Here is a 25025-nt window from a genome sequence, read left to right as displayed (position 1 = left end):
TTTCCACCCAAAGGGCGCTTTTGTTTTACCTCGGAGCGTGTGGAGAGCCGGAGAAGCCTTCGCGCCTTTTCGAAACAAGGAAACGAAACGGTGGTGGGGTTGGTTTGTTGTTTGTTTACTTATTTATTTATTTATCCGGGTTTCCTATTGGCTAGGAGCCTCCTTCGATCCCCACCCACTTTCGCTTGCGGCTCGACCAATGAGGCGGCGCGAGAGGTGATTTCGAAGGCAGCGCGGCGGGGAGGAAAGACGGCGAGCGCTGAGCGGGCTGGTTTGAAGTGCGGCGGTTGGAACGGTCGGTTGGATAGAGGCGAACATGGAGGCTCCTTCCGCGCAGCAGCTGGAGGCGCTCAAGTACGGCGAGCTGAGGCGCCTGGCCAAGAGCGCGGGGCTGAAGGCCAACCTCAAGGTGCGGGTGCTGCGCGCAGGGAAGCGGCGTTGGGGCTGGGGAGGGGCGACTGGGTGCGGCCGAGGCGAAACGTGAGAGGGCCGTTTTTCGGAACGAGAGTCGTTTTCGGCCTTGAACCACAGGTCGGGTAACATGGCCGCCGTTCTTTAGCCGTCTAACTTGCCTTGTGAGCCTCAGAGGAGCTCGCGCGCCCAGGACGAGCTAATTAACTTGACACAAGCTATAGCTTAGGGCCCCACTCTCTTGGGCCCCTCCCTAAAAAAAAATGAAAGGAAAAAAACTTGGATTTCCAAAATATAAGATAAAAAACCAAATAAAATAAAACCTACATACAGCAACAGTTTTGTGTTGTGTATGGACCAATTAGGTTCCTAAATTACCATATAGCATATCTTCAATATAAAAAACAGCTACAATTTGTTGTTGACAAAGGACAGCTGGGCATATAAAGAGCCCCATTACCTTCAGTTGCTTAGGGCCTCATCAAACCTAAATCCGGCCCTGCAAACACTAGTGGCCAAAATTGTGGAAAGCTTTTGGGGAAAGTGTATTTCCTGAGGTTTGATCGCTCATAACACCACCTTTTTTTGGAGCAATACCATAAAATTATGTATCAATGGAAAGATAATTTAATGAAGAATATAATGCAACAAAGTTTGTTCAGTTATCTGTATTCTATCAATACAATTCCACCAGCAGAACCGTTAAATCGCGACCCGCGCGTGTGGCGCTGCGGGTTGCGAACGTGCAGTGATCGCATTCGCTACCCGAGGTTCCACTGTACATCGGAGGCGCTAATCCATATGAACTGTGCCCACTCAAGTTGCCTAGTCAATTTGAAACGGGCACCCTACTCAAAACAATTATGCCAGAGGGCGATCTTTTCTAGATTGCTTTCCTGTGGTGCATTTAACTGGCCGCAAACAAACAACTGGCACCAGCTTTGTAGCAAGTGCGTCTAGATGGCTTTATTGTGGGATCAGGGCTTACCCATTGCACCCCTTTGTATATAAATTGGGGGTTGGCTTTTGCTGTCCAACTCCCCAAGGATATTCAAGTGCCCTGAGTCCATGATGGGTCAGAGAAGAATAGCCCACATACTTTCCATCAAGTTCTGCCTGCTGGTGTGAACAGCAAGTGGTGGAACAGCAGTGAATGTTATCTCTACAAAAACAGTGTATGGAAGCTAATGTGCCAAAGACACAGAAAAATCTGGTCTGAATGACTTATTTGTGATATTAAATATCCTTTCCTAGGAGCACCCAGTATGTTCCTCTTTCTCAAATACAAGGTCCCCAATTCTGTTAGCTGAACCATATAGCAGTGAAAGACTATGTAACCTATTTCTATACCTAATGTTTTGCCAACTTGAAAAGACTGCCCATTCTTATTACACAATATAATCTATCAGTATAATCTATCATGACTTGTCTATTTAATTTAAAGTGACTTTTAATGGTGTATTCTCTAATTTTATATGAAAAAACCTGGTGAAATGAAACCTTGTGTACACTGATCTCACATTATGCTGTAACTGTTTTGCAGGCAGACAAGTTGTTACATTTGTTGAAGCAGCACTTCCTTGCATCAGTAAAGGAAAATGGAAGTATGGTAAGCACAAAATATATTTTGCCTATCAATTTCTGTGTTTTTCATTGCCTTTAAAACACCCTGCTCACTTGTTAATTATGCATATGCTGGCACAGAAGTGATTCTCACCTGATTTTTATCAGAATTATTCTTGGGGTATAAACTGTAAGCCATTTTCTGAAATCACCAAATAAGTGATTGAGTTTCAGCTAGGTGGGAAAATCTCCCCATGTTGCTTCTTCAATGTTTACAAATAATTTGGAAATAAGAATGATGTGGTCCAATTTACTTGGTACAGGTAAACAAAAGAGCCTTATCTACAGATACAGATGAGCTGGACAGCAGTCAAAGGCTTGTAAACGAGTCCATGGTGACTAAAAGGCGTAGAAAACAGAAATATGATGATGCACAGGGAAACCCAGAGGGAAAACCGGACCTTCCAGAGAAAGAGGTGACTTTATTTATCATTGAGTCTTTGTATTGTAAATATTTACCTGCTGCTTTTGGAAGTTTATGTTGGTATTTTGTGCTTTTGAAAAGCGTTTTATATGAAAAGGCTATAGTGCTTTATGTGATGATCAAAAGGTAACAACATTTACAAGTTGTGTGTAGTATGTCCTTCAAAAAGGTGTCAAGAAATGTCTGATCCTGAACCCTGTATAAATTAAGTTATGAATAAGTTACTTTGTAACATTGTTAGTTATTGGGTGCAAAGAACTATTCAGTGTACTCTCCAGCTTTTGAAATCCATGTTCTGATCGCCCTATCTTTTGCCTGTATATTTACAAGCATGCATTGAAGCCCTAAGGCTTTCTTTTACTGTTCTACTGTAGCAGAAAAGCAAAATGCTTATTTACAAGTTTATTTTTTTGAACTTCAGATTCTGACAGAGGTGACAGAATGTGAAGAGGCCCAGGAAGTTGAGTCTAGAAAAACGCTGAAGACCAGCCAAAACAAGTGTCTGTTGAACAGTGGAACTGTAGAAAATTTAGCAGATAACTCAGATACTGAAGATCAACAAAAAGAGAAAAAAACCAGAAGAAAAGGAGGTAAAGTAACTTGTACTTTTAAGTAAAATGCTTGTTTTGTACTAGTTCAGTACAGTGTGGGGGACAAGCTGTTGTCTGTATTTTCACACTCAGTAAAATCTAGGATTCTTGGGAGCTGAACAATAGTTTGTAGACAGTAAGATTCAGGGGCAGCAGTGTGCAGTGCTGCTCAGGCTAGTAGTCTAATGTGAGAGGAGCTTTAATGTACCACTTTTACTTTCCTCTTTGTCATCAGCATGCTCAACAAAATCTCCAGTGCACAAAGTCATTAGTAGAAAGCCTTAGCAAACATTACACTCATATGAAAGATTATCTGATGGAAACTCAAATAGCTAAATTTGTCCTGCTTAAGAAATTTGAAAATATTAAGAACAGCTTGAAATTGTAGCACTATTGTTGCCCAATAATTTTCAAGTTTTCTCCCATATCTGTTTCCATCAGGTAGGATTCTTGTGGATCCTGTCTCTGAAAAGAAACCTGGGAGAAAAGGATTTGCTTCTACCACTCCAAGTAAGTAGCATTAATACAGCTGACCTGCAACAGAAGGATAAAATACTAACCTATTTGTACATGAATCTAAATGTTTAAATGCACAGGTGCTGTTTTTATCCTTCGCTTTGTCATTTGTTCGGCTGTTAAATCACACTGATGTGCTTATTTTAAAAAATATGTGGGAAAGATTTTTATGGAAGAATTTTGCAGCAAATCTTCAGAGCCACTGATATGGTAATCAGCAACTATCCTCAGCTTGCAGTTGGATTCCCTGTCTTGACTACTGAAAAGTATCTTATGTGACACCTTGATGCTTGCTATTTCTGTTTTGCCTTCTGTGTAACAGTTCAGATGAAATTCACACAATTCCATGTACGTGGGATTTCTTTGTGCAAAGGGTTTTAACCAGAACAAAACATCTTTTGAAGGGCATTTGAAGGCCCTTGAACAAATATGTAGAGGAGCACAGGGAGACTTGGAAGTAAATTTAAAGCTTCATACTAATGAGTATAATAATAATAATAATAATAATAATAATAATAATAATAATAATAAACTTTTCTTTTTGATGTACTAGTATTCTGCTTATATTTCATATGTACCAGCTCATTTTCTTGCACCTGCTACGTGTGCTTGCATCTTAAAATAACCATGCTTTCTTACTCTGATAAGCTGTAATAAATGTGCAAATATTTCCAAGTTTTCCCATGCTCACAGGTCACTGTCCATGAAGACACTAATATCTGGTACAAATGCAACTGATTAATACATGCTTCCATGACATTACGTGCAGATAACCTGTAGTTACTGGCATGTTAGAGAGGGAAATGTGGGAAAACTGTCAAACTCATACTTCTAGAACATTGCTGTGAAAAAGCAAAATTCAAGTTTTGACATCTGAAAACATTTGGAGATTACATTTTTACATACCCAATAACAGTTCTCTTAAGCTACTGTATGTTGTATACTGTACCAAAAGTTAGAGGCACGAATGATATTCTATGCTGCAAACATAAATGAGAAATCAAAACTCTTCCGCATTTGAAGTAGACTTGTTCTTTTCTTAAAAATATTAGTCTGATTTATCAGCATGAATAACAATAAGGAAGATCTCATGAATCTGATATTTTTACTGACATTCATGAAGCTAAAAAATAGATGTCAAGACCTTGGGTGATAAGAGAAGCAGGAATGGTTTGTGCAAGTACTGAACGAAAGAGACTTTTAAACTAAAAATGGGAGAATAAATTTAATAAGGGTACAATAACAGATAATTAATTTTTTTAAATGGCAGCTTTATTTCGGGAGCAACAAAGCACCTATTTAAAACAAATGTCTGTTCATGTATTGAATCCACTATAGAAATTCAGCAGTAAATCTTGTTATACATATTTGTATCCAGTGCTGCACAAGTGGAGTTGCACTCACACAATGATATTTCCCCTTCCTCCTTCTCTGTTCATCCACAGAATCTTCTCTGGAGCAGATGTTCTGGGTATGTGGGGTGGGGCTGTATGGGGCAGGAGAAAAGGAAGTTACTGTGCAAATGGAACAGCAATGTTGGACACAACCTTGTAAAGTTACGAGTTGCAAATAGAATAACAATCTTTGCCTCCCAACTGCAGCAGTCTGCTGCATTTTTCTGCTGGGTGCAGATAAGGGAACTGAGTGCTCCATTTCTCTTCTAGCATGCTCACCTGCATGATTCTTGTTGATTTATATGGGGCTGCAAACTAGCAATTAAATTGGTATGTGTACTTTTAAAGAAAAATATTGGTAACAATGTTCTTTTTAATTCTGAAGACTTTAAGAAAATTCACGAGGCTCAGTTCAAGAAAATGCTATCTATTGATGAATACATGGAAAGGAAAAATAAAATGATTCGCAACTTCAGCAATTCAGTTAATGAGGTCAAGGTAAGGATTAACTTTCTCCACCCCACCCTATATGCAGAGTATTTGGAATGAAACCTGCATTCACTCATAGTAATTACCAGCAAGGGTGCATGTCATAAATTTAGCCCTCCTTTCTTCCAAAGACCATCTCACCAATCAGTCCCTGCGTACTGTGAAGTTTTTTCATACAATGTATTCTGACACACAAAGTAGCTTGGCCCATTCCTAATTGCCCTGCATTCTCCTTACCTTTTGCTTTTTCCATTTTTCTTTTTTTTCCCTTTTCTTTTCTTTTTGTTAGAGCCTCCTTAATCTTCAGGGGACATTCTTACCAGGGTTGAAACAAACTTGTCCCCATAAGTCTTGTGGAGATTGACTCTTTAAACATTTGTATTTTATAATCACCAGGTATTTCAGCATTATGACTGCAAGACTATTAAAGTATTCTGCGCTCCTACTCACTCCCCTCACCAACTCCACAACCACTCCAGCATCAACATCCTAGAGCTCCTTCCCACCCCATGCAGTGAAAAAGCTCGCTTTTCATATCTCCAACCCCATTCAGGATAGAGGTCACTTCTATTCTGCAACCCTGCTTTGCACCGGTTTTCGCATTCACCCCCACATCCATGCAGCCTCTTCCCTACTTTTTTATGCATCCTCCCTGCACACAGACTGACCTACATTCTCTTCCCAAACATTGCAACTACTAATTACTCTTGTCGTCTGCCAAATTATGAAGCCACCATCCCCTCCTATTCAGCAGCCCCTTTTGTGCCCCTACTTTTTTGCAGCCCCTTTTGCACCAGTTTTACCATCACCCTTTACCTTCCCCCCTCCCCTTTCCTTTTCTCAACTCCTGCTTGCACACAGACCATGCTTCAATGAACAACATTGCATGAAGGTACTATGGAATATTTGAGGGCTCCACATCCATCCTCTATCTTTCTCATATTAGGCAGCTGAAGAATGGAAGAGGGAGAGATTTGAGTACACCACGAAGCAAGGGACACTGACATATTCCCCTTCATTTCCCTCAGTGCTCCTTCCTCCACAGCACTGCAAATGCCCATTTAAATCCATCCACTTTCATCTACTCCGCAATTCCTCCTCTCCAGCCTTTTCCCCCCTCTGCCACTGGAGCCCTAAAATCGTGTTTCTCTCACAGTTACCTTTCTTTCTATTCCCCTCATTCCTCCAAATGTCACCTTTACCCCCATCCAATCCCACCTGCCCCTTACTCTTCTCTTCCCCACCAAGTCATTTACAATAGTGTCTTCTCCCTTTTCTCCCTCTTCCTCCTCCTGCCCCTGCTTTAGAAAGTTAGGAATCAGCCCCCGAAAACAACACAGAGGTGGGCTAGTGCAAATATAATTTAGATGTGAAAGTTTGCTAGGCATTATAGCCAATGTGATAAGCTAACAGCTTCAGATAACATTCCAATTGAGACCCATGTGATCTCTGCCTGCTTTTCAGCAGGCAATGAAAATGTGTCTCTTTAGCTTAGGGCACTAGATACAGCCTGGTTTTGGAGTTTGGTTTTGTGTTTATCACTTGGTTTAACTTTGTAAAGCACTAAAATATCCTAATGGACTGAAAGTGCACAGAAGTATTGACAAATTAAACTTTAAAGCAATCATATTTTGAGGTTCATATACTGATTTCAGCAGTTTTTCATCTGGTTATAGTAGCTTTCCTAATGCTTGCATAGGGCTCAGACAGAGAGCAATAGGCAGTCTGTGCTTATGTCAATTTTCGTGGGATTTCTTATTTTGGATAAAGCAATCCATATTTGCTTTTAATTGGGCAATGTGTTCATCTTGGGGAACTAGAATAACACCCATAGAAATGATACAGTTTATCTTCAAATGTTGGCAGATGCTGGCTCAGAAGACATCTCAAAACAGTAGTTCCAAGGTGAGAATAAATTATTGGTTTTCAGCTTACCTTAAAACTTTAATGATCCCTGACTTACTCCAAATCACAGTGCAGACTTGAAAATATGCTAATATCCCTCATATTTGCAGAAGCGTTCCAGTTCCAGAGGGTTTTTATTAAGCCCTTATCCTCAAAGGAATAAGCAGTCTGCTGTGTGTACTCCCGTAAACTTGCGACAATCACCACGCAATTCTTCTGGCACTGCAAACAAAAGCATTTTATCTCAAAAATCAATATTCAGCTCAACCTGCCTCTCTACCACCAAGATGAATGTCAGGTAAAGACACTATAAGTAGCAACAGCTAATAAAATAATGTTAGTATTATGAGATTGTGACATTTATAGAATGCTACACAGTTGAAGCATGTGTATATTTAATTACAACAATGGATGAAGGGTTGATACACACATCTAATAAACAAAATAAAAATAAACACTACTTTAAAACATTGTGGGGGATTAGTAGTTCGGGCTCTGTTGCATGTTTTCAGTGTTTATTTGGAAGAAAATTGATTTAAGGAATAGCTGAAACTCGACCATTAAATACTGAAAATAACTTTTTTGCTCAGATTCTCTACATCTACAAAGGATAATGAGCACAAGCGCTCCCTTACCAAGACGCCATCTAGAAAAACTCCTTTCCCGAACGTTGGTACCCCAGCCAGCCAGGAGAGCAATAAGTCAATAACTATGACAAATTCCAAAGGAAGTGCAACAAAGCATCAATCAGCAGAAATCCCAACAAACTCTGGTAACTGATGAACTTAATTTGCAAATAAACACAATGGCAATTGTCTATACTTGATTCTACAAGGACGAGGTAATTCTTGTAGTGTAGGCATCTGGTGCAGAATCTGTGGGCTATTGTTGCATAGTCAGGATTGGGTTCTCTCTCCTCAGTGTCTAAGGCACTGAAATAGCTACACTGATGGAGTGGGCTACAAGAAGGGAAGAATTAATTCAGCATGAAAAGCTGGAACAACATTGCCCTCCAATATGCAGTCCAGTGTGTTATAAGTAAACTGTCTCTGGAGACTGAGGTCTTTCCTCATGCCTTCCTTGATTTGTCTCTTGAAGCCCCATGTGGTGTCCTGTCTCGTCACTCTTCGACTTCACCCCCTGCGACCCATATTCTTAATGGAAATTTTCTTTCCTTTAATAAATACTTGTCTACTTGAAAGGCATTCATGCTCCTTTGGAATAAAGGCAGTTTTATAGTGTAACTATATTTGTAATTTATTTGTTCAGTACATTAGATGACTGAAAAACTCAAGCCGACTTTTTAGTTTAAAAAAGAGCAACATCATCATTCTCTTTTTAACCTTTTGCTTTTGCTCTGGGGACTTCAGTATTTACTGTTGTCTAATTACTACTAGAATCTAAATGGAAGTGTAATTGGCTTTTCATCAAATTTACAGCTCTGTCAAGCTTCTATACATAACACTTTCAAGCAGCAAACAGTTTAGCTGGTATCATTTGCTAAGTTTTACCTGCCAGTCACTGGTGTTCATATGCAGTCTTCTTTTAATAGCCGTTACGCCTTTCAAGTTTGAAGCCACCAGCGCAAAGAAACCAGTATTTGATCTACAAGCAAGTCTGTCAAGACCTCTTGGCTATCAGCCACACAAAGGTATTGAAAATTGGCATGTCAATATAGTTGCAAAATGTGTGTTTTCCTAAAATGACCCCAACTTTCAGTGTACAGTACATAGAATCATAAATTTGTAGAGCTGAAATACACCACAGGGTCATCTAGTCCAACCCCCTGCAATGCAGGAATCCTTTGCCAAACATGAGCCTTGAACCTACGTCCCTGGGATTAAGAGTCTTGTGTTCTACCGACTGAGATCATACCACTTGGATCAATAAATTTTATGTACATCATTTAGAAATCTTACTGAATTTGTCTTTTCTAAATCATATTGAAATGAGTTCATTCTTGGTTTGTGAAAGCCATGACGCAGACCTTTAGACAAAGTAGAAAGCACTACCAATCCTAGGGATTTTTGCCTGCTACATACAGAGGTAGGGAAAGTGCATTTCTGTCTAGTTCTGTTAACTGCAAAGGATAGCAAGTAAAATAACCCATCTTGCAGCGTTTCATGAATTCCTATAAGAATTATGCTTTACTGTATTAGTACTGTTCACTAGTTTCTCACAGAAGACATACAGTAGTTGTGTGAGTAAACCCCACTACTGGTAGGCTTGAAAAAAGTTACCTGATCTAATCATTCCTTGATCATAAAATTTCATGTGTTCAAGCTTAAGTAGGTCAGCACTGATTTCTAGATGAATTTTGCCTTTCCAGAGTAATAATACACTGCAAGTAGTAAGTGCTAATGTTCAGACTGAAATTGGAATATACTTAATTATCTTCAAGTTCACTCAAACAATTTGCGCTATATACAAAAGCTAAATCTTGGCATATTTTCCTTCTATGTAAATACAGGAAAACTGAAACCTTGGGGCAAATCAAAGGAGAATCTCCAGACTCCATGTTCACACAAGAGAAATTATAAACAGCCACTTCTTCAGACTAGGCAAGTATATGACTTAAGGCTGCCATACAGTCTACCATAAGCTGTTTTCAGATGTTGTGACCACTGTCATAACTTTACCTCACTTCACTTCACTCCACTCACATGTGTATGCTTTGGAAATCATAAAAGAGCTCAAACAGTGGACCAATCCTAGTATGGGCCACCTTACCTACCCTCTAGTAGCAATGTTGGTGGCCCCATGCCATCCAATGAGGTCTCCTATAGACAAAGTAAGGATTTGATAGTTCTGCAATAAGACTGCTGTGTATAGAAGTGATCAAGCAAGCAGTGTCACACCTGCGGGCCATACACATGGCAAGCGAAAAGGGTTTTGCGCATACACTAACATACTTGGCAAAGTATTTTTATATTGTGGGTGGATGTTATGTATTACTTTATTTAAAATATTGCCTAATACAAGTATGTGCCTAACATACAGTATGTGTAGAAATTCTCCCCATGAGACAGGATACTGAGCCACTCGAGATCTCCCTCCCGCATGGATGAGCTCTTTGCACACATTAGTGTGCATGCCTTCTCACCCTCACAAAATATGCAGGGAGGGAGGTCTGGCCACCTTTCATAGGCTTTCAACTTGTGAGGAAGCTCATCTGAAGCGACCTCCTGATAGAAAACATTGAAAGCCCTGACAAAAGCAAAGGGAAGAACTTGATTTAAGAGAGGGACATGAAAATAGGTGATATATGTTTAAGTTTTAATTGTGCAAAGCATAAAAGACAGCGACAGGTCCTCGGGCACCCGTAGGTTGGAGATACAAATAATGAAAAGTGGTCCCCCATTAAGTAAGGGTTCCCCCTGAAGTGTACTCTTGGGTTGAGAGCTGAAACATCCGCAACCCCCCCCCCAATACTTCTGTCATTCTGCAGCATGAGGTTTGGGGCCAGCAGTACAGCTTGGGGATAGGGGAAAGGGAGGTTTAATATAAACCATAAGGTGTGTTGTTCATGGTGGGGAGCCTGCCCTGTGAAATGCCCTCCCATCAGATGTCAAGGAAATAAGCAACTATCCTATTTTTAAAAGACACCTGAAGGCAGCAGGCCTGTTTAGGGAAGTTTTTAATATTTAATGCTGTATTGTTTTTAATACTCGATTGGGAGCCGCCCAAAGTGGCTGGGGAAACTCAGCCAGATGGGCGGTGTATAAATAATAAATTACTACTATTATTATATTACACACTCAATTTAAACTTGCTTTAGGGATGAAGGAAGGCCAAGTACTTCTGTCCTTGCAGGCCCCTGACTAATACTGGCTCTTTAAAGAGATGAAACTGTCTTCAGTTTTCAAGCCTCCCATTATGCTACAAATAATCTTAAGTGGCAGCTGAAGCTACTTATCAATATTAAAAATCTTGTATATAGTTTATGCAATTTAAACCCCAATCTGGATTGAAACCTTTCAACAGTATATCCAGTATTATTCTCAGAGCAGTCATTCAGAAATACAAATACTTGACTTCTAGGCTCAGCTAGCAAGTAGATATGGAAAGCAGAGAAGTAACTACAGCAATTTCTTATTTGCCTATCTTATGGATGGGGTCATACTTATTTTCCCAAATATTCTCAAAGACAACTTACCGTATTTTTCGCCCTATAGGAAGCACTTTTCCCCCTCCAAAAATGAAGGGGAAATGTGTGTGCGTCCTATGGGGCGAATGCAGGCTTCAGGAAGCTATCCGCAAGCCTGGGGAGCCAGCGGGAGTTCCCGCCGGGCTCCCTAGGCTTGCGGATAGCAGCCTGCATCCCGAAACCCGGGGCACAAAGCGGAGGGCACCCCGGGCTTTGTGCAGCTCTCCGCAAGCCATGGGAGCCTTGCGCGACTTCGCGCTGCACTCCCACGGCTTGCGGAGAGCTGCCTGCATCCCGAAGCCTGCGGTGTGTTGAGCTCAGCGCGCCCCAGGCTTCAAGCTTCGCACAGCTCTCCGCAAGCCGTAGGAGCCCGGCGCGACTTTGCGGAGAGCTGCCTGTTCTGGGGTCGGGGGAAGCTCGGGCTTCCCCAGCCCCGCACCTGGGGAGGAAATAAATTTTTTCCCCTTTATTCCCCCCCCCCCCAAAAAAAAACACCTAGGTGTGCCCTATGGGCCGGTGCGCCCTATGGGGCGAAAAATACGGTAATTATTTCACATATGACTGGAATTCAACCATGCAACTTTATAGTCGAGTATGGTTCCCCCCTGAAAATGTAATGCCTCCTTCCAGATGTAAAAATGGATGCAGCAACAAAAGAACACTGAGCTGTTTGTCTTTACAGTGGTACCTTGGGTTAAGAAATTCGTTCTGGAGGTCTGTTCTTAACCGGAAACTGTTCTTAACCTAAAGCACCACTTTAGCTTATGGGGCCTCCTCCTGTTGCTGTGCTGCCACTGCATCATTTCGGTTCTCATCCTGAAGCAAAGTTCTGAACCTGAGGTACTATTTCTGGGTTAGCGGAGTCTGTAACCTGAAGCGTATGTAACCCAAGGTACCACTGTATTGGCTTTGTGTACTTGTTAGCACTGGTGCATGAGTTAATCTAATATGGTATGTTTTGCTTACAGAGAAGAGAGGAGGGAGAGGCATGTCCAGGAAAGAAAACAGAGAAAAGACGAAGTGCTTAGATCCCGGAGAGGATTAACTGTTACTTAAGGCCAACTCAAAAATGACTTTGTAAATAGCATTTTAATGCAAAACATTTTCTTTCCTGTAAATACATTTACTTATTTCCTATGCAGTTATATTTTTAAGTCAATCTGTTGTCTTGTACTGAACTAACTTCATCTAATGAGAAAATATAGGCCACTGGTGTCAGCTAATTCAGTTTTAACTATCTGAAAAGGGGTTGTTAACAGCTTCAAACCTGCAACTAGTAATACTTAACTTCTTTTGTGAATGTCTTCTCTAGATTCACTTACTATCTTCTGGAATAGCTGAAAACTAAAAAATTATTCCAGCTGTGGACCAAAAAAAGTGTATTGTATAAGATAAAAGGAACAAAATTAAGTTTTAGGTGCATTTAATTGAGTGTTTTTATATAACTTTGTTTTACTAATTTCATTAAAGCAATATTGTTGACAGTATGTTGTGCAACTTGGATAAAAGTTAATTTTAAATCAGTGAACACTATTACACAGCTCTGCCACCAGAGCTATTCTCTACTGCTGTAGGTGCTCTGAACCTCAGTTAGCAACAACAATTGTTCATGTGGTGGTTAGCTGTATATTCTCTACAGCAAATGTTGCAAACCTTTTCAGGTCCATGAGCATCTTTTAATTTCTGAGTCTGCTTCTCTGACTCTGTTTATTTTCCAGCTGCAGACCATGGGAAAGGTTTCAAATGCTATACTTTTCAGATGGCTGAGGGTGCATTTCCAAGTGCTATGAGGTTTCTAGTTCTGGCTGGCTGGGGTCACTACTCGCTTCACTAGACATATTTCTGCTTCCCTGCCATTGGCACCTCAGCACCTTTGGGGGATGTATTTGTAGGGCAGCCATCTAGTCTTCTGTGTCTACATTTGTGAGACATTACAGAATTAATGCCTATTCAACTGCTGAAGCTTCTTTTGGTAGAAGAGTACTGCAGCAGGTGCCAGTAAGAGTAGGGTCCACAGCTGGTCCCACCCATCTGAGTAGCTTTGATACATCCCATCCAAGGATCCCCTCCCCTCTGCAGGAAAATGTGACATTGGACCTCCTATAAAGGTCTACTTCCTGCAGAGCCAGGGGGACCCTATCTGCCCTAGGTTAGTTTGGGTCACTGGCTGTAGGTTGGACAAATTTATATATATTTTAGTATTCTCTCAAATTGAGTACCCTCTAGTTCAGTTCAATTTTGTACTGGTTTTATACTGGACGTTCTTCCTCAAGTCTTGTTTTGCACTTTGTCAGCTGGCGTGTTGTGTTTATGAGCTGCAGTCCTTTTCTCCAAGGTTAACATTATCTTTTCTTCCGAGCTGGATGACCTTGTCTAATTCACATATTTTGCCTGTGGAGCAAATTGGAGGGACAACCCATCTGAGGATCCACTCCATCCCTCATGGGAGGTCCAATGTCACATTTTCAATTGAATACAGGAATTCTTAAATAATGAATTGGGAATTTTCTGACTTTCTACATGAAAAAGTAGTATTGTACTGGTAAGCTTAATCTACGTCCTGGCTGGTGATCAGTTAAGGGTGGGAATACATTTCATCACCAAGTCTGTCTCCAACCCCTTCAAGCGTATACTATAGTTTTAATCAAGGACACTGGAGGATGAGCAGACACAATACATATTTATTTTCTAAATTTATATCCCATTCACTGCAAAACAGCACCCTGGAAGGATCACGACATGCATTGCATAAAAAACTACTAAAACATGTTCTTCCACCTGTCCTAAATGTCTTCGGTCAAGGCTGATCTTCAAAAGTTGCAGAAAATTTTTTTCACCTTGCTCCAAAATTAATTGATGTTGGTACCAGCCTGCAGGGAAGTGTGTTCCTTCTATGGGGTACCACCACCACCACCAAGAAAGCCTTACTCAGAGGCCCAGGCATCTAGAACTCATGATTTGAGCAAAAAGGCTTTAGTCACAGGCAGGACATAGTAGACATAAGGAGGGTTGAAGGAATAAACCCTAGTGGTATTGTCCTTCCATTTGATTGATAGCAGGTGCACACTTCCCTGTTTCCTACTCCGTCATGAAGAGTTCTGATAACAAAGATTCTTCCCACCAAAACAGAATGGAAGAGGATCGCTTTCTGCTATTGCATGTGTACCTTGTTTTGCAAGCCTCTTCCAATGAAGGGCTTCTAAATGGGACAGATTAAGGTCAGAAAGGAATCTCTTACTCCCTCCAAATGGAATTGCAACTAATCTCTGCATGCTAGTGGCTTTGGTCACAGCATGGATTGCATTTTTGATCTCACTCATTGGGACCCATTTCTAACAAGCTTTGGCATGTCTGCAAATTAGCTCATCCTACCCGTGATGGCTGGTAGCTACAAAAAACAGTCACAAAGAATGCAGTAGCCAGAAATGAGTTTAGGGTAGAAATTTATTAGGTAGCCCAACACACAAGCCCCCAAAGCCTTCTACATCACTCATTAGTTAGCTATTCGTTTCCCATAAAATACTTGCCTCTTTTTCTTCAAGTGAAATGGATATTTCAATGTAATTTTAGACCTTTAGCCTGTTGACTTTATTCCAACTTAGTAAACCATTAGAATGCATCCAGTCACCTAACCTTGAAAGCCACTAACTTTCAGCTACTACTGTCTTTCCACATGCTATTTTAGCAGGCCAAGGTTTTTCCCCTCCCCCTGCTGTTTGCAAATTTTGTGTGAGGGGGGGAGGGATGGTGGAAGTTTCCAGTTTCAGATGAATAGCAGTCCTCCAAATGTTCAGTAAGTTCTACTTCTTGGGATTTCTTTCATATAGCTCATAGGCAGTTTCCTCTGAATGGGCTGCATCACAGAACAATCCAATGAAGTCAATCTCCAGCTGAAATGGACCATTTACTTGGTCAGCTATGGTGAATCCTAAGGTACTGATCTGTTTAAAAACAACAACAATGCATAATTTGTATCGGCATTTTCCAAATTATTCCTCGAATTAACACAGACACGTGGAGGCCTGAACGCTTCTCTACAAAGATCCATTCATATTTTTTAATGGTCGCTGATTGTCAGCTTATAAACACATTAGAAAACTGGTCTTGGTTTATTGGTAACTAGAAGGTATACAAATGTATGGCAAATAGCCTTGGCTGAGAAGCTAACATAGGTTAGAAACAGGACAATTTCAATACAGACTGGTATTGCTTCACTGCACACATCAACAGTCACTAAAACTACAACAAACTCCAAGCCAAACCCTACGTTTGGTCCTCCAGCTTTGCCTTCTCTTCTGATTCTACAGCAGAGGTTCCAACAGGAAAGAAGGACCCATATGAGAAGAGTTCCTCTCATCACATACTCTAGTTCAGGTACAGCCCTCCTGGGACTTTTCAATTTCTCTGGTTCTGCTATAGGCCTTCACTGGGAAGGTACTTAAAGGACTTGGCACTGGTCAGCGCATAAGCTCCCTGCACTTTTTCTTGGAGAGCAACAGGGCAGTTCTACAAGTTAGCCAAGAGCTAAGCGCAGGTTTCAAACATGGAATTTGTATAAAGCACTGAAAGCTATTGTCATTTGTCTCTGTAGAGCAGGGGTGTTCTGCAGTTCAAAAGTTCTTTGCAGTTCACAATTAGTCTAAAGAGGATGGGGTATGGAGGGAAATTCCAAAAGAGCACCATCAGCATACAATTTGCGGACTTGTTTCATTGGACCATATAGTTAAAATATTGCACTTACAAGTAGCAGATTTAAATGCAAGAATATTTACCTTATCTAACCAGAGTGCATGTTGGTTATCCTGGATTCTCCCCCGGCTTGTAAAAAAGAACTTAGAAAACGGAATCTGCCAATAAGAAATTATTTGTTATTATTGTTTATTAAATTTATATACTGCTCTTCACAAGATCTCAGGGCTGTTCACAGCATGAAATACAAGATAAAAACACAAGTAAATAATTAAAACAACAACAATAACCTCCCCCTTCTCCCTTTAGTCAGAAGCAAGCATATTTTAGGTACCGTATTTTTTGCTCTATAGGACGCACTTTTTCCCTCCTAAAAAGCAAGGGAAAATTTGTGTGCGTCCTATGGAGCGAATGCAGGGGGGAGGCAGGCAGGAAAGGCCCCCAAGAGCTGCACACAAGCTCCGTGCGCTCTTGCGGGCTTTTCCCCAGGAGGGAGAAGGGACTGACTGGCCGCATCAGTCCCTTCTCCCACCTCGTAGAAAAGCCCACAGGAGCCACGCACCCTTTAAAGAGCGTGCGGCTTCCCCCACCTCCCAGAAAAGCCAGGAGAAGCCGCACGCCCCTTTAAAGAGCGCACGGCTTCTGCAGGGGGGGGAATTCCCCCACCTCCCGCAAAAGCTGGGAGAAGTGCACAGGCTGCACACTTCTGTCCCCTTCTCCCCAAACTGTGGGCTTTTGCAGGAGGTGGGTGTATTCCCCCACCTCCCGCAAAAGCAGGAAGAAGGTCTGGGAGAAGCGCACAGTTTTTTCCTACCCATTACTATTTATAATCCCTGTCACTTGTGGATAATGCAGCATTCTCTCAACTGATTAGAACTGAAAGCACAGTTATGTACAAGAACAGGAAGATCTTTAAAAAAACAAAATAAGTTATGGGGCAGCTAGAATGAAGGATTGGTCAAGCTATCTGTCTAGGAGGAATTACCACAGGTAAATGGAAATCTGCATGACAAAGACACATATTAACACTTGATATTTTCAACACTATATAAACTCAGCAGAATAATGCTGCATTCATGATTGGTGTTCAGTAGTAGCAGAATACTTTTCAATAAAGCTTCGTTTTTTTAAAACCATATTACTATTAACTATGCAAGAGCTGTTATAGTTTCACAATGCTTAGCCTGCAGATCAGGAGAGAAATAACTGAAAGTGTCACCGCAATTTCATCCTAAGCAATAATTCTGAAAATACAACTCCATGTGACCACAGTCACTCCTGTGCCAAATACGTATCTCCCAAAATAGCCTTGTCAGTAGTTTGCTGAAGTCTGCAAAGAAGTTACAATTGTGTACAGGCTATCTATATGCTTAATTAGCTATTATTATTTTAAAAATTTGTAAGGTAAAGGTGCCCCTGATCATTAGGTCCAGTCGCGGACGACTCTGGGGTTGCACGTTCATCTGGCTCTATAGGCTGAGGGAGCCAGTGTTTGTCCGCAGACACCTTCCGGGTCATGACTAAGCCGCTTCTGGAGAACCAGAGCAGCTCATGGAAACGCCGTTTAGACCACAGCGCCACCCGCATGTGTAGACTGCCCTTAATCCATACAGGTACTAGGGCATGATACAAATAGGTATAAACAAACTTAAGCACACCACAAAACCAGAAAACATCGTAAAACAATAAGAAGTAACCAAAAACAGTACAAGAAGACTAAAATTACATTAAAATACCTAGCTAAATAGATCTAGACCTGATGCAGAAATGAATGGAAACTACAGAAAACCAGTTCTGGACACAAACCAGCTACCTACAGAATAATAAAATAATAATAAATTTTATTTATATCCCGCCCTCCCCAGCCAAAGCCGGGCTCAGGGTGGCTAACAACAATAAAATAGTACAAGATTCTAAAAACATTTCATTATAAAAATTAATTAAAATCAAATTGTTGGCAACCATTAAGCTAAAATTCTGTGGAGATTGCCAAAGGAGGAAGTCAGGCTGCGCCCTGACCAAAAGCCTGGTGGAACAGCTCTGTCTTACAGGCCCTGCGGAAAGATGTCAAGTCCCGCAGGGCCCTAGTCTCTTGTGACAGAGCGTTCCACCAGATTGGAGCCGCAGCCAAAAAAGCCCTGGCTCTAGTTGAGGCCAGCCTAACCTCTCTGAGGCCTGGGACCTTCAGGATGTTTTTGTTTGAAGACCGTAAGTTCCTCTGCGGGACATACCAGGAGAGGCGGTCCCGTAGGTACGAGGGTCCTAGGCCGTATAGGGCTTTAAAGGTTAAAACCAGCATCTTAAACCTGATCCTGTACTCCACCGGGAGCCAGTGCAGCTGGTATAGCACTGGGTGAATGTGATCTCGCAGCGAAGACCCCATAAGGAGTCTCGCCGCAGAATTCTGCACCCGCTGGAGCTTCTGGGTCAGTCTCAAGGGCAGCCCCACGTAGAGCGAGTTACAATAATCTGGAGGTGGCTGTCGCGTGGATCACAGTGGCTAGTTCAGGGCGAGAGAGGTAAGGAGCCAACTGCTTAGCTTGGCAGAGATGAAAAAATGCTGCCTTTGTTATAGCTGTAATCTGCGCCTCCATGGAGAGGGAGGTATCGAAGATTACACCCAAACTCTTAACGGATGGTGCTGGCACTAATTGCACCCCCGCAAGAGATGGGAGTTGCCCCCTCAATCCCATATCATCCCGTCCCAGCCAGAGGACCTCTGTCTTCGAAGGATTTAACTTCAACCAGCTCCCACGTAACCATCCAGCCACAACTTCCAAGCATCTGATCAGTGTGTCTGGGGCCGAGTCAGGATGGCCATCCATCAACAGATAAGAGTTGGGTGTCATCAGCATACTGATCGCAACCCAACCCAAAACTCCGGACAAGCTGGGCGAGGGGGCGCATAAAGATGTTAAAAAGCATCGGGGAGAGTATCGCACCCTGAGGCACTCCACACACCAAGGAGTGGCGCGATGACAATTCCCCCCCAAGCGCCACCCTCTGTCCCCGACCAGAGAGAAATGAGCGCAGCCATTGAAGGACTGTGCCTTGGATCCCCACGTCGGCAAGGCAGTGGTCCAGGAGTTCGTGATCAACCATGTCGAAGGCTGCTGACAGGTCTAGAAGAATCAGCAGCCCCAACCCGCCTCGATCCAGAACCTCCATCTTGTCAGGTTTCCGCCTCATTTACTGGCCCTCATCCAGCCAACTACCAAATCCCAGCACCTTGACTAGCCGCCCTCATAACTATGAGTTTATTTATCTAGAAACTGCCTCCATTTACCTTCGGCAGCCTTCTATGGGTTTCCACTTATCTCTCAAACGCTTAAAACTTTTAAGCCTGAAACCAGTGTGGAGGTACCCATAATATCATTCTATTTTTCACTTTTATAATTATTCCTTCTACATGTTTAAGTTTGTAAAGCCTAAAAACATCCATTTGGACTTAATTTTCTGTGCCCTACATATTATTTGATTTAAATAAATAATTTGTCAGCTTACATTTCCTTTAAACTACAGAAGTGGGACAGATGGGACTGTAGGGCCTCTTTATCAGGTCCGCTGAGAGACCAGCTCCCTCAACTATCATTATTTACAACCATTCTATCAGACTATATAAGTGGGAAAGATGGAACTGCAGGATCGTTTCCATAGGTTTTGGTGAAAAAACTGGAACTTTTGGCTTTTCCTCTTTACATCTTTCCATTCCAGCTGATCCCTATAAGAACTATATAGCCTGAGCTTGCTTTCCCGCTTTTTATTCCTTTTCCTTTTGTGTTGTCTCTTGGATTGTGAGCATACCTGTAACTCACTCTGGGAACCTTTTTTTGGCTGAATAGTGGGATAAAATGTTTTTAATAATAACAGCCCATGTCTATTGAATTTTGGACAACTATTACTGGTAAGCCAGAGGTCATTCAGTTGCTTATTTTCCACATGACAAGTAATACATTTTTTACACACTTATGGAAATACTCATTGTATTACCTTGATTTCCTCCCAATACGGGCCCCCACGTGTGAACATGAAGTAATTATAGATGTCATCCTTCTGATGAGAGAAGTATGGGTCTGTATAGATGTTTATCATCCAGGGTCTACCATCCCCACGAACACGCAGGACCAGGGTATTGAAATTTGACCAATCATAAGGCTTCTTTCGATCGAAAGCCACCTACCAAAATACAAGATATCGCTCTAAGCCAGAGCTTTCCAAACTTCTCATGTTGGTGACACATTTTTCAGACATGCATCATTTTGTGACATAGTAATTCAGTTTTACTAGCAAACTAACCCATTCCCAGCATGGGGAGAATTTTTGCACGACACATCTGTACACTGCAGCCAACACACTAACGTGTTGCAATGCACAATTTGAAAAGCTCTGTTCTAAGCCTTCCACTGAGTCAAACGTGACTTCCCCACCCCAACTAAGCTGCTTCAGTGCACTCTGAACACATTTACACACTTTTATTGTATTGTTAATGAACTTTAGTTCTTCCAGGAAGTTAAATAAATATATACAATTTTACCAGATTTTGGAAGAGAAGATAAAATTACATTACAAATTCACATTTAAGACTATGTTTTAAAGTATTTACGTTTAGTTTTATTTAAGAAGCACATAATTACAAATTAGTAGGTAAAGGCTTTGAGGAAATCATGCTTTATGCCTTATGCTTTACTCACTATTCATGTAATTTGCGTGACTGAATAACATGCCTCAAACATACTATTCTTTTTCAAAAAGTGATAAAAAATAAGCTGGAGTAGAACTTGGTCAAAAACTGAGTCACATGTCCTAACACATAGAACTCAAAAGACATATCTTTAAAATGGCATTTTTGTATACTGTATTCACCTTCTCACAGTTGTGGCAGCAGGAAGAGTGTTTGGTCAACTACACAATGCTGAGCATGCTCTATAAATCAAGGTCAGTACAATTTTAATATATCTGTACATTAAGCAAACACTGTTGCACACAGACCAGCAACAAATGTATCTCAGATTTATACCCTCCTCCCCTTATACCAGTGGTGTCCAGACTTTTTTCAAAGAGGGCCAGATTTGATGAAGTGAAGGGCCGTGAGGGCCGACCAAAGTTGTTGACTTCTTTTTACAATTGAAGTTATTGTGCTTTTTTTATTATTTTACCCCTTAAGGATAGAGGTATAGAGGTTGTTGAAGTTGCTAAGGTTTTTTTTTTAGGATTTTTACCCCAGAAAATAAACTGCCACAGGGGCCAGATTAAACCGATTAAACCCCTGAAACGGACTTTGGGCTTGCCTGCCTTATACAGTTGTACCTCAGAAGTCCGTTCCGACTTCCAAAACGTTCAGAAACCAAGGCGTGGCTTCCAATTGGCTTCAGGAAGCTCCTGCAACCAATCGGAAGCTGCAGAAGCCGTGTCCGATGTTTGGGTTCCAAAGAACATTCACAAACCGGAACACTCACTTCCGGGTTTGTTGCATTCGGGAGCCAAAACAGTCGACTCACAAAGCGCTTGGGATCCAAGGTACAACTGCACTAGATACAACAGTAATGTTTTCTATCAAATATAAGTGATCTGTAGAAAGGACTTTATGATCTGAAAATAGAGACAATGTATGTACAGTCATACCTCGGGATAAATGTGCTTCAAGTATTTTCGGGTCGTGCTCCGCGGCGACCTGGAAGTAATGGAGCGCATTACTTCTGGGTTTCACCGCGCATGCGGTCAAAATGACATCACGCGCATGAGCGGAGAAACGCAACCTGCAGACGTGAGTTGCGTTTGCTTCAGGACGCGAACGAGGCTCTGGAATGGATCCCGTTCGCATCCCGAGGTACCACTGTACTTTTGTAACACACACGCTCTCTCTCTCTCTATAAAGAGCTTTCATCACTAAAAACTAATTCCACTCCTGCTTAAATAGTGCTCCTAGTTTGAAGCAAAATGACTATTACTATAATATATACTCACCAGTCGAGGTTTAGATCTCATGGAGCAGTAACCACTGTACCTGGTCTCACCATCACGAGGTACTGTAGTATTAATGTTCCCATACACCAAAGCAGACTGGTTATTCTTGCCCAGCTGCATATAGATTTCACTTTTCCCTCCAATTTCAACATCAGATGAGATTACCCATTTATCCAAGTCTTCTTGACTACGAAACTCCCAAGCCACTTTTGTCTGTTCCAGCATGTATTGCTTTAGTGGACGTCCCTCAGGCCCTTTCACATGATCAGTTACTTCTTTCACTAATCGTCCAAAATGTGTCTTGATTCCTTCCACTCCCTTCTGAAAGCTGAAGTCAATTTTCTTCCAAGGTGGGGTTCTGTCAGGAGGGGTCCCTGGTCTCCTGTAGCTACTGTACCATTTTAGATTGCAACTATCAACAAGAGGTCTAAACAAGGGACACAAGCCATTTTGCCAGTGACATTTCTTTAGAAGACAGGCAGCATCCAAAATATTGAGGAATGAAGCCATAATAATATTCACAGAAAGCTAGAATCCTTTGCTTTCCAACAAACTTTTATTTAAATGAAAATAGTGCTTTCAATCCCTGATTAATGTTGTTTGCTTCCATCTGTAACAAAAGGAAATGAAATATTTTTTGAGCATACATGTTGGCTTAATTTATTTTCCAAAGCTACTAAGATTTGGGTATGTGCTTAACTTTATTACCTTAAGTAGAATTATTGGCACAGAGTCTGAGGATAATCCCTGCTTCATAAATAAGAAACAGGTATCACATTGCCCTAGTTCAATATTTTTTTAAAAAAAGTGAGTGTAATAAGTAATATTTTTCGCTCTATAAGATGCACCAGACCATAAGATGCACCTAGTTTTTGGAGGAGGAAAACAAGAAAAAAAATATTCTGAATCTCAGAAGCCAGAACAACAAGAGGGATCGCTGCGCAGCGAAAGCAGCAATCCCTCTTGTTGTTCTGGCTTCTGGGATAGCTGCGCAGCCTGCATTCGCTCCATAAGACACACACACATTTCCCCTTACTTTTTAGGAGGGAAAAAGTGAGTCTTATAGAGCAAAAAACACGGTATATTGTATCCAATTAGGAGCAGATTGTTTTTCTCTTTAAATGCAAATAGGGAGTGCACACCCATCTGCACACGCATACTCTTAGCACCATGGAAAGCTTTTTTGAAATGTACTCCAGAGCTGGCTAAAAAGCAGAGATGACAATGGCAGTCATGCCCATTCAACAAAAACTCTTGGTTCAGGAATAAGCTCTTTAGGTGGCCTTAAGAAAGCCATTAACAGCTCATCTTCCATGTGCAATATGGGAATATTAGCCTATTTTCCGTGGTTGTTGTAGGGGATGCTGAAATAGCATACATGAAGTACTTTGAAAACTCAAAAGGTATCACTACTAAATCCTAATCATATAGAAAATTAGTTTATAATCTTAAAATTTTGACAGAACAGTTTTAGCTTCTGCACCATCTAGTCACCAAGTCCATTATTTATTGTTGGCTTTTTCACTGTATCTTGTAAGTTTAAAAGGATTACTTTTAGTAATAAAGAGCAGACTAGAAATGTTTTAAATAAATGACAACTTTAGGAAAACTTGAATCTGAGGAAACAACTTAGTTCTAATTGGAAATACCAAATGAAAAACTATGGAATGTTCACCCAAGAACATCCTTCACATTTACAAATTCAGAACAGAAGTCGATCAGTAAGTCTTCTGAAACTGTGAATAAATAACACACTAGACGTGGCATGTGAATATATATAAAAGAACAGGCAAAGGTTAAGTACAGCGCTATCACTATGCAGCTATATCCAGGCTATCAACGGTATTAAGAATTCTTCCTCACGTCGACAGTTTCCGCGCATATTAATAACCAACAGACGACAACGGACGCCAGCAGTACTCGCCACACCACCCTTAGAGCCTATGCACCCTAACCTAAGATTTTAATGCTGCCTGGTTTAGCTGAATAGTTGTGCCCTGTTTCTAAAATGAGAGGCGCCAGGGCATAAGGCTGCGCCACTCGGATGCCCTTTCGTTTGCTAGTCCTGGAGTTTCCAGAGCTAAACCAACCGGGAAATGTAGCGGAACATTTAGCAAGGACAGCCCACCGTTCTTGCATGCGGGCAAAAACGGCCACAGAGTCACCTCTCATATCCCCGCTTCACTCTCACAGTAAGACCCTCACCTGCCTTTCTGCAATGCCTCCACGCTCCGCGAGTCCGCCGCCGAAAGCCGTCCGTGTGACCCCCGAGACCGAGTGCAGCTGGCTCCGCTCTCCAAGGAAACAAGAGCCTCACACTCAAGGTTCCGCGCTGCACACGGGAGAGTTCCTGGTCAAGCGCCCCCGGAACAAAAGCTCTCCCTCCTTCGGCTAAGAATTAGCCCAGAGACGTTATCGGCCCCCTGAGAAGGACGAGGGACACTGTCGCGTTACCCTCCTCACTTCGCTATAAGGAACGGTCGCAAATCAGCCTCATGTAGGCCTACGAAGTACAACAGGCTTCAGGAAGTCCCAGTAGGCCAAAACCTAGAAACGGCCGTTTAAGGAGAGCCCGGCTCACAGAATGCTTTTACAGTACGACTGAGGGCTCGTTTATTCCCAAAATGCTGCTTTCATTTCTTCAGGGGAAACAAGACCCAGCGCACTCCCTGCCGCCCCCCCGCCCCCCTCTCGCCCGCGCGCCGCTTCCTCGCAGCGCCATCTTCGAGGGCCAGGGGCCGGACCCAACTGACGCGGGACCGCCTCTTTGTTCCAACACAACGCCCGCCGCCTCCCTTCCCGTTCCGACTGGCCACTGGCTCGCCGCTCCTCGGCCCCGCCCCCATTCGGCGCCAGGCCCTTCGCCCCGCCCC

General features: G+C 42.0%; 2 protein-coding genes and 2 long non-coding RNA genes across 6 annotated transcripts in view; 2 read left to right on the top strand and 2 right to left on the bottom strand.

The window, feature by feature from the left end:
* Positions 1-25025, top strand: part of LOC310766305 — an 818379-nt gene that overhangs the window by 81322 nt on the left and 712032 nt on the right. The gene's annotated exons all lie outside the window — the stretch shown is intronic.
* On the top strand, positions 13-12986 carry NUSAP1 (nucleolar and spindle associated protein 1). Of its 2 annotated transcripts, XM_083617425.1 has the most exons (12): positions 43-409; positions 1955-2020; positions 2298-2450; positions 2880-3048; positions 3490-3558; positions 5344-5456; positions 7314-7352; positions 7463-7650; positions 7943-8124; positions 8905-9003; positions 9823-9913; positions 12468-12986. In XM_083617425.1, the coding sequence occupies exons 1-12, from the start codon at positions 317-319 to the stop codon at positions 12553-12555; spliced, it is 1350 nt and encodes a 449-aa protein (XP_083473551.1). In that variant the 5' UTR covers positions 43-316; the 3' UTR covers positions 12556-12986. The 2 variants fall into 2 exon arrangements, with proteins under 2 accessions (XP_083473552.1, XP_083473551.1); XM_083617426.1 differs by lacking the exon at positions 7314-7352 and having other exon boundaries at positions 13-409.
* LOC310766707 lies at positions 4777-12459 on the bottom strand. The gene is made up of 3 exons (XR_014550378.1): positions 12041-12459; positions 7383-11503; positions 4777-5050 (listed from the first exon to the last, which is right to left on the bottom strand). It is a non-coding gene; the product is annotated as an uncharacterized lncRNA (long non-coding RNA).
* NDUFAF1 (NADH:ubiquinone oxidoreductase complex assembly factor 1) lies at positions 14926-24967 on the bottom strand. 2 transcript variants are annotated; one of them, XM_083619508.1, is made up of 5 exons: positions 24358-24967; positions 22153-22762; positions 20179-20364; positions 16272-16346; positions 14926-15440 (listed from the first exon to the last, which is right to left on the bottom strand). In XM_083619508.1, exons 2-5 carry the CDS (start codon positions 22660-22662, stop codon positions 15300-15302), a joined length of 912 nt encoding a protein of 303 aa, XP_083475634.1. In that variant the 5' UTR covers positions 22663-22762; positions 24358-24967; the 3' UTR covers positions 14926-15299. The 2 variants fall into 2 exon arrangements, with proteins under 2 accessions (XP_083475634.1, XP_083475633.1); XM_083619507.1 differs by having other exon boundaries at positions 22153-22755; positions 24352-24902.

This window comes from Podarcis filfolensis (assembly GCF_964270895.1).
Source record: "Podarcis filfolensis genome assembly, chromosome: 1".
NCBI lineage: Eukaryota > Metazoa > Chordata > Lepidosauria > Squamata > Lacertidae > Podarcis > Podarcis filfolensis.
This window is presented reverse-complemented; position numbering and strand designations above follow the sequence as displayed.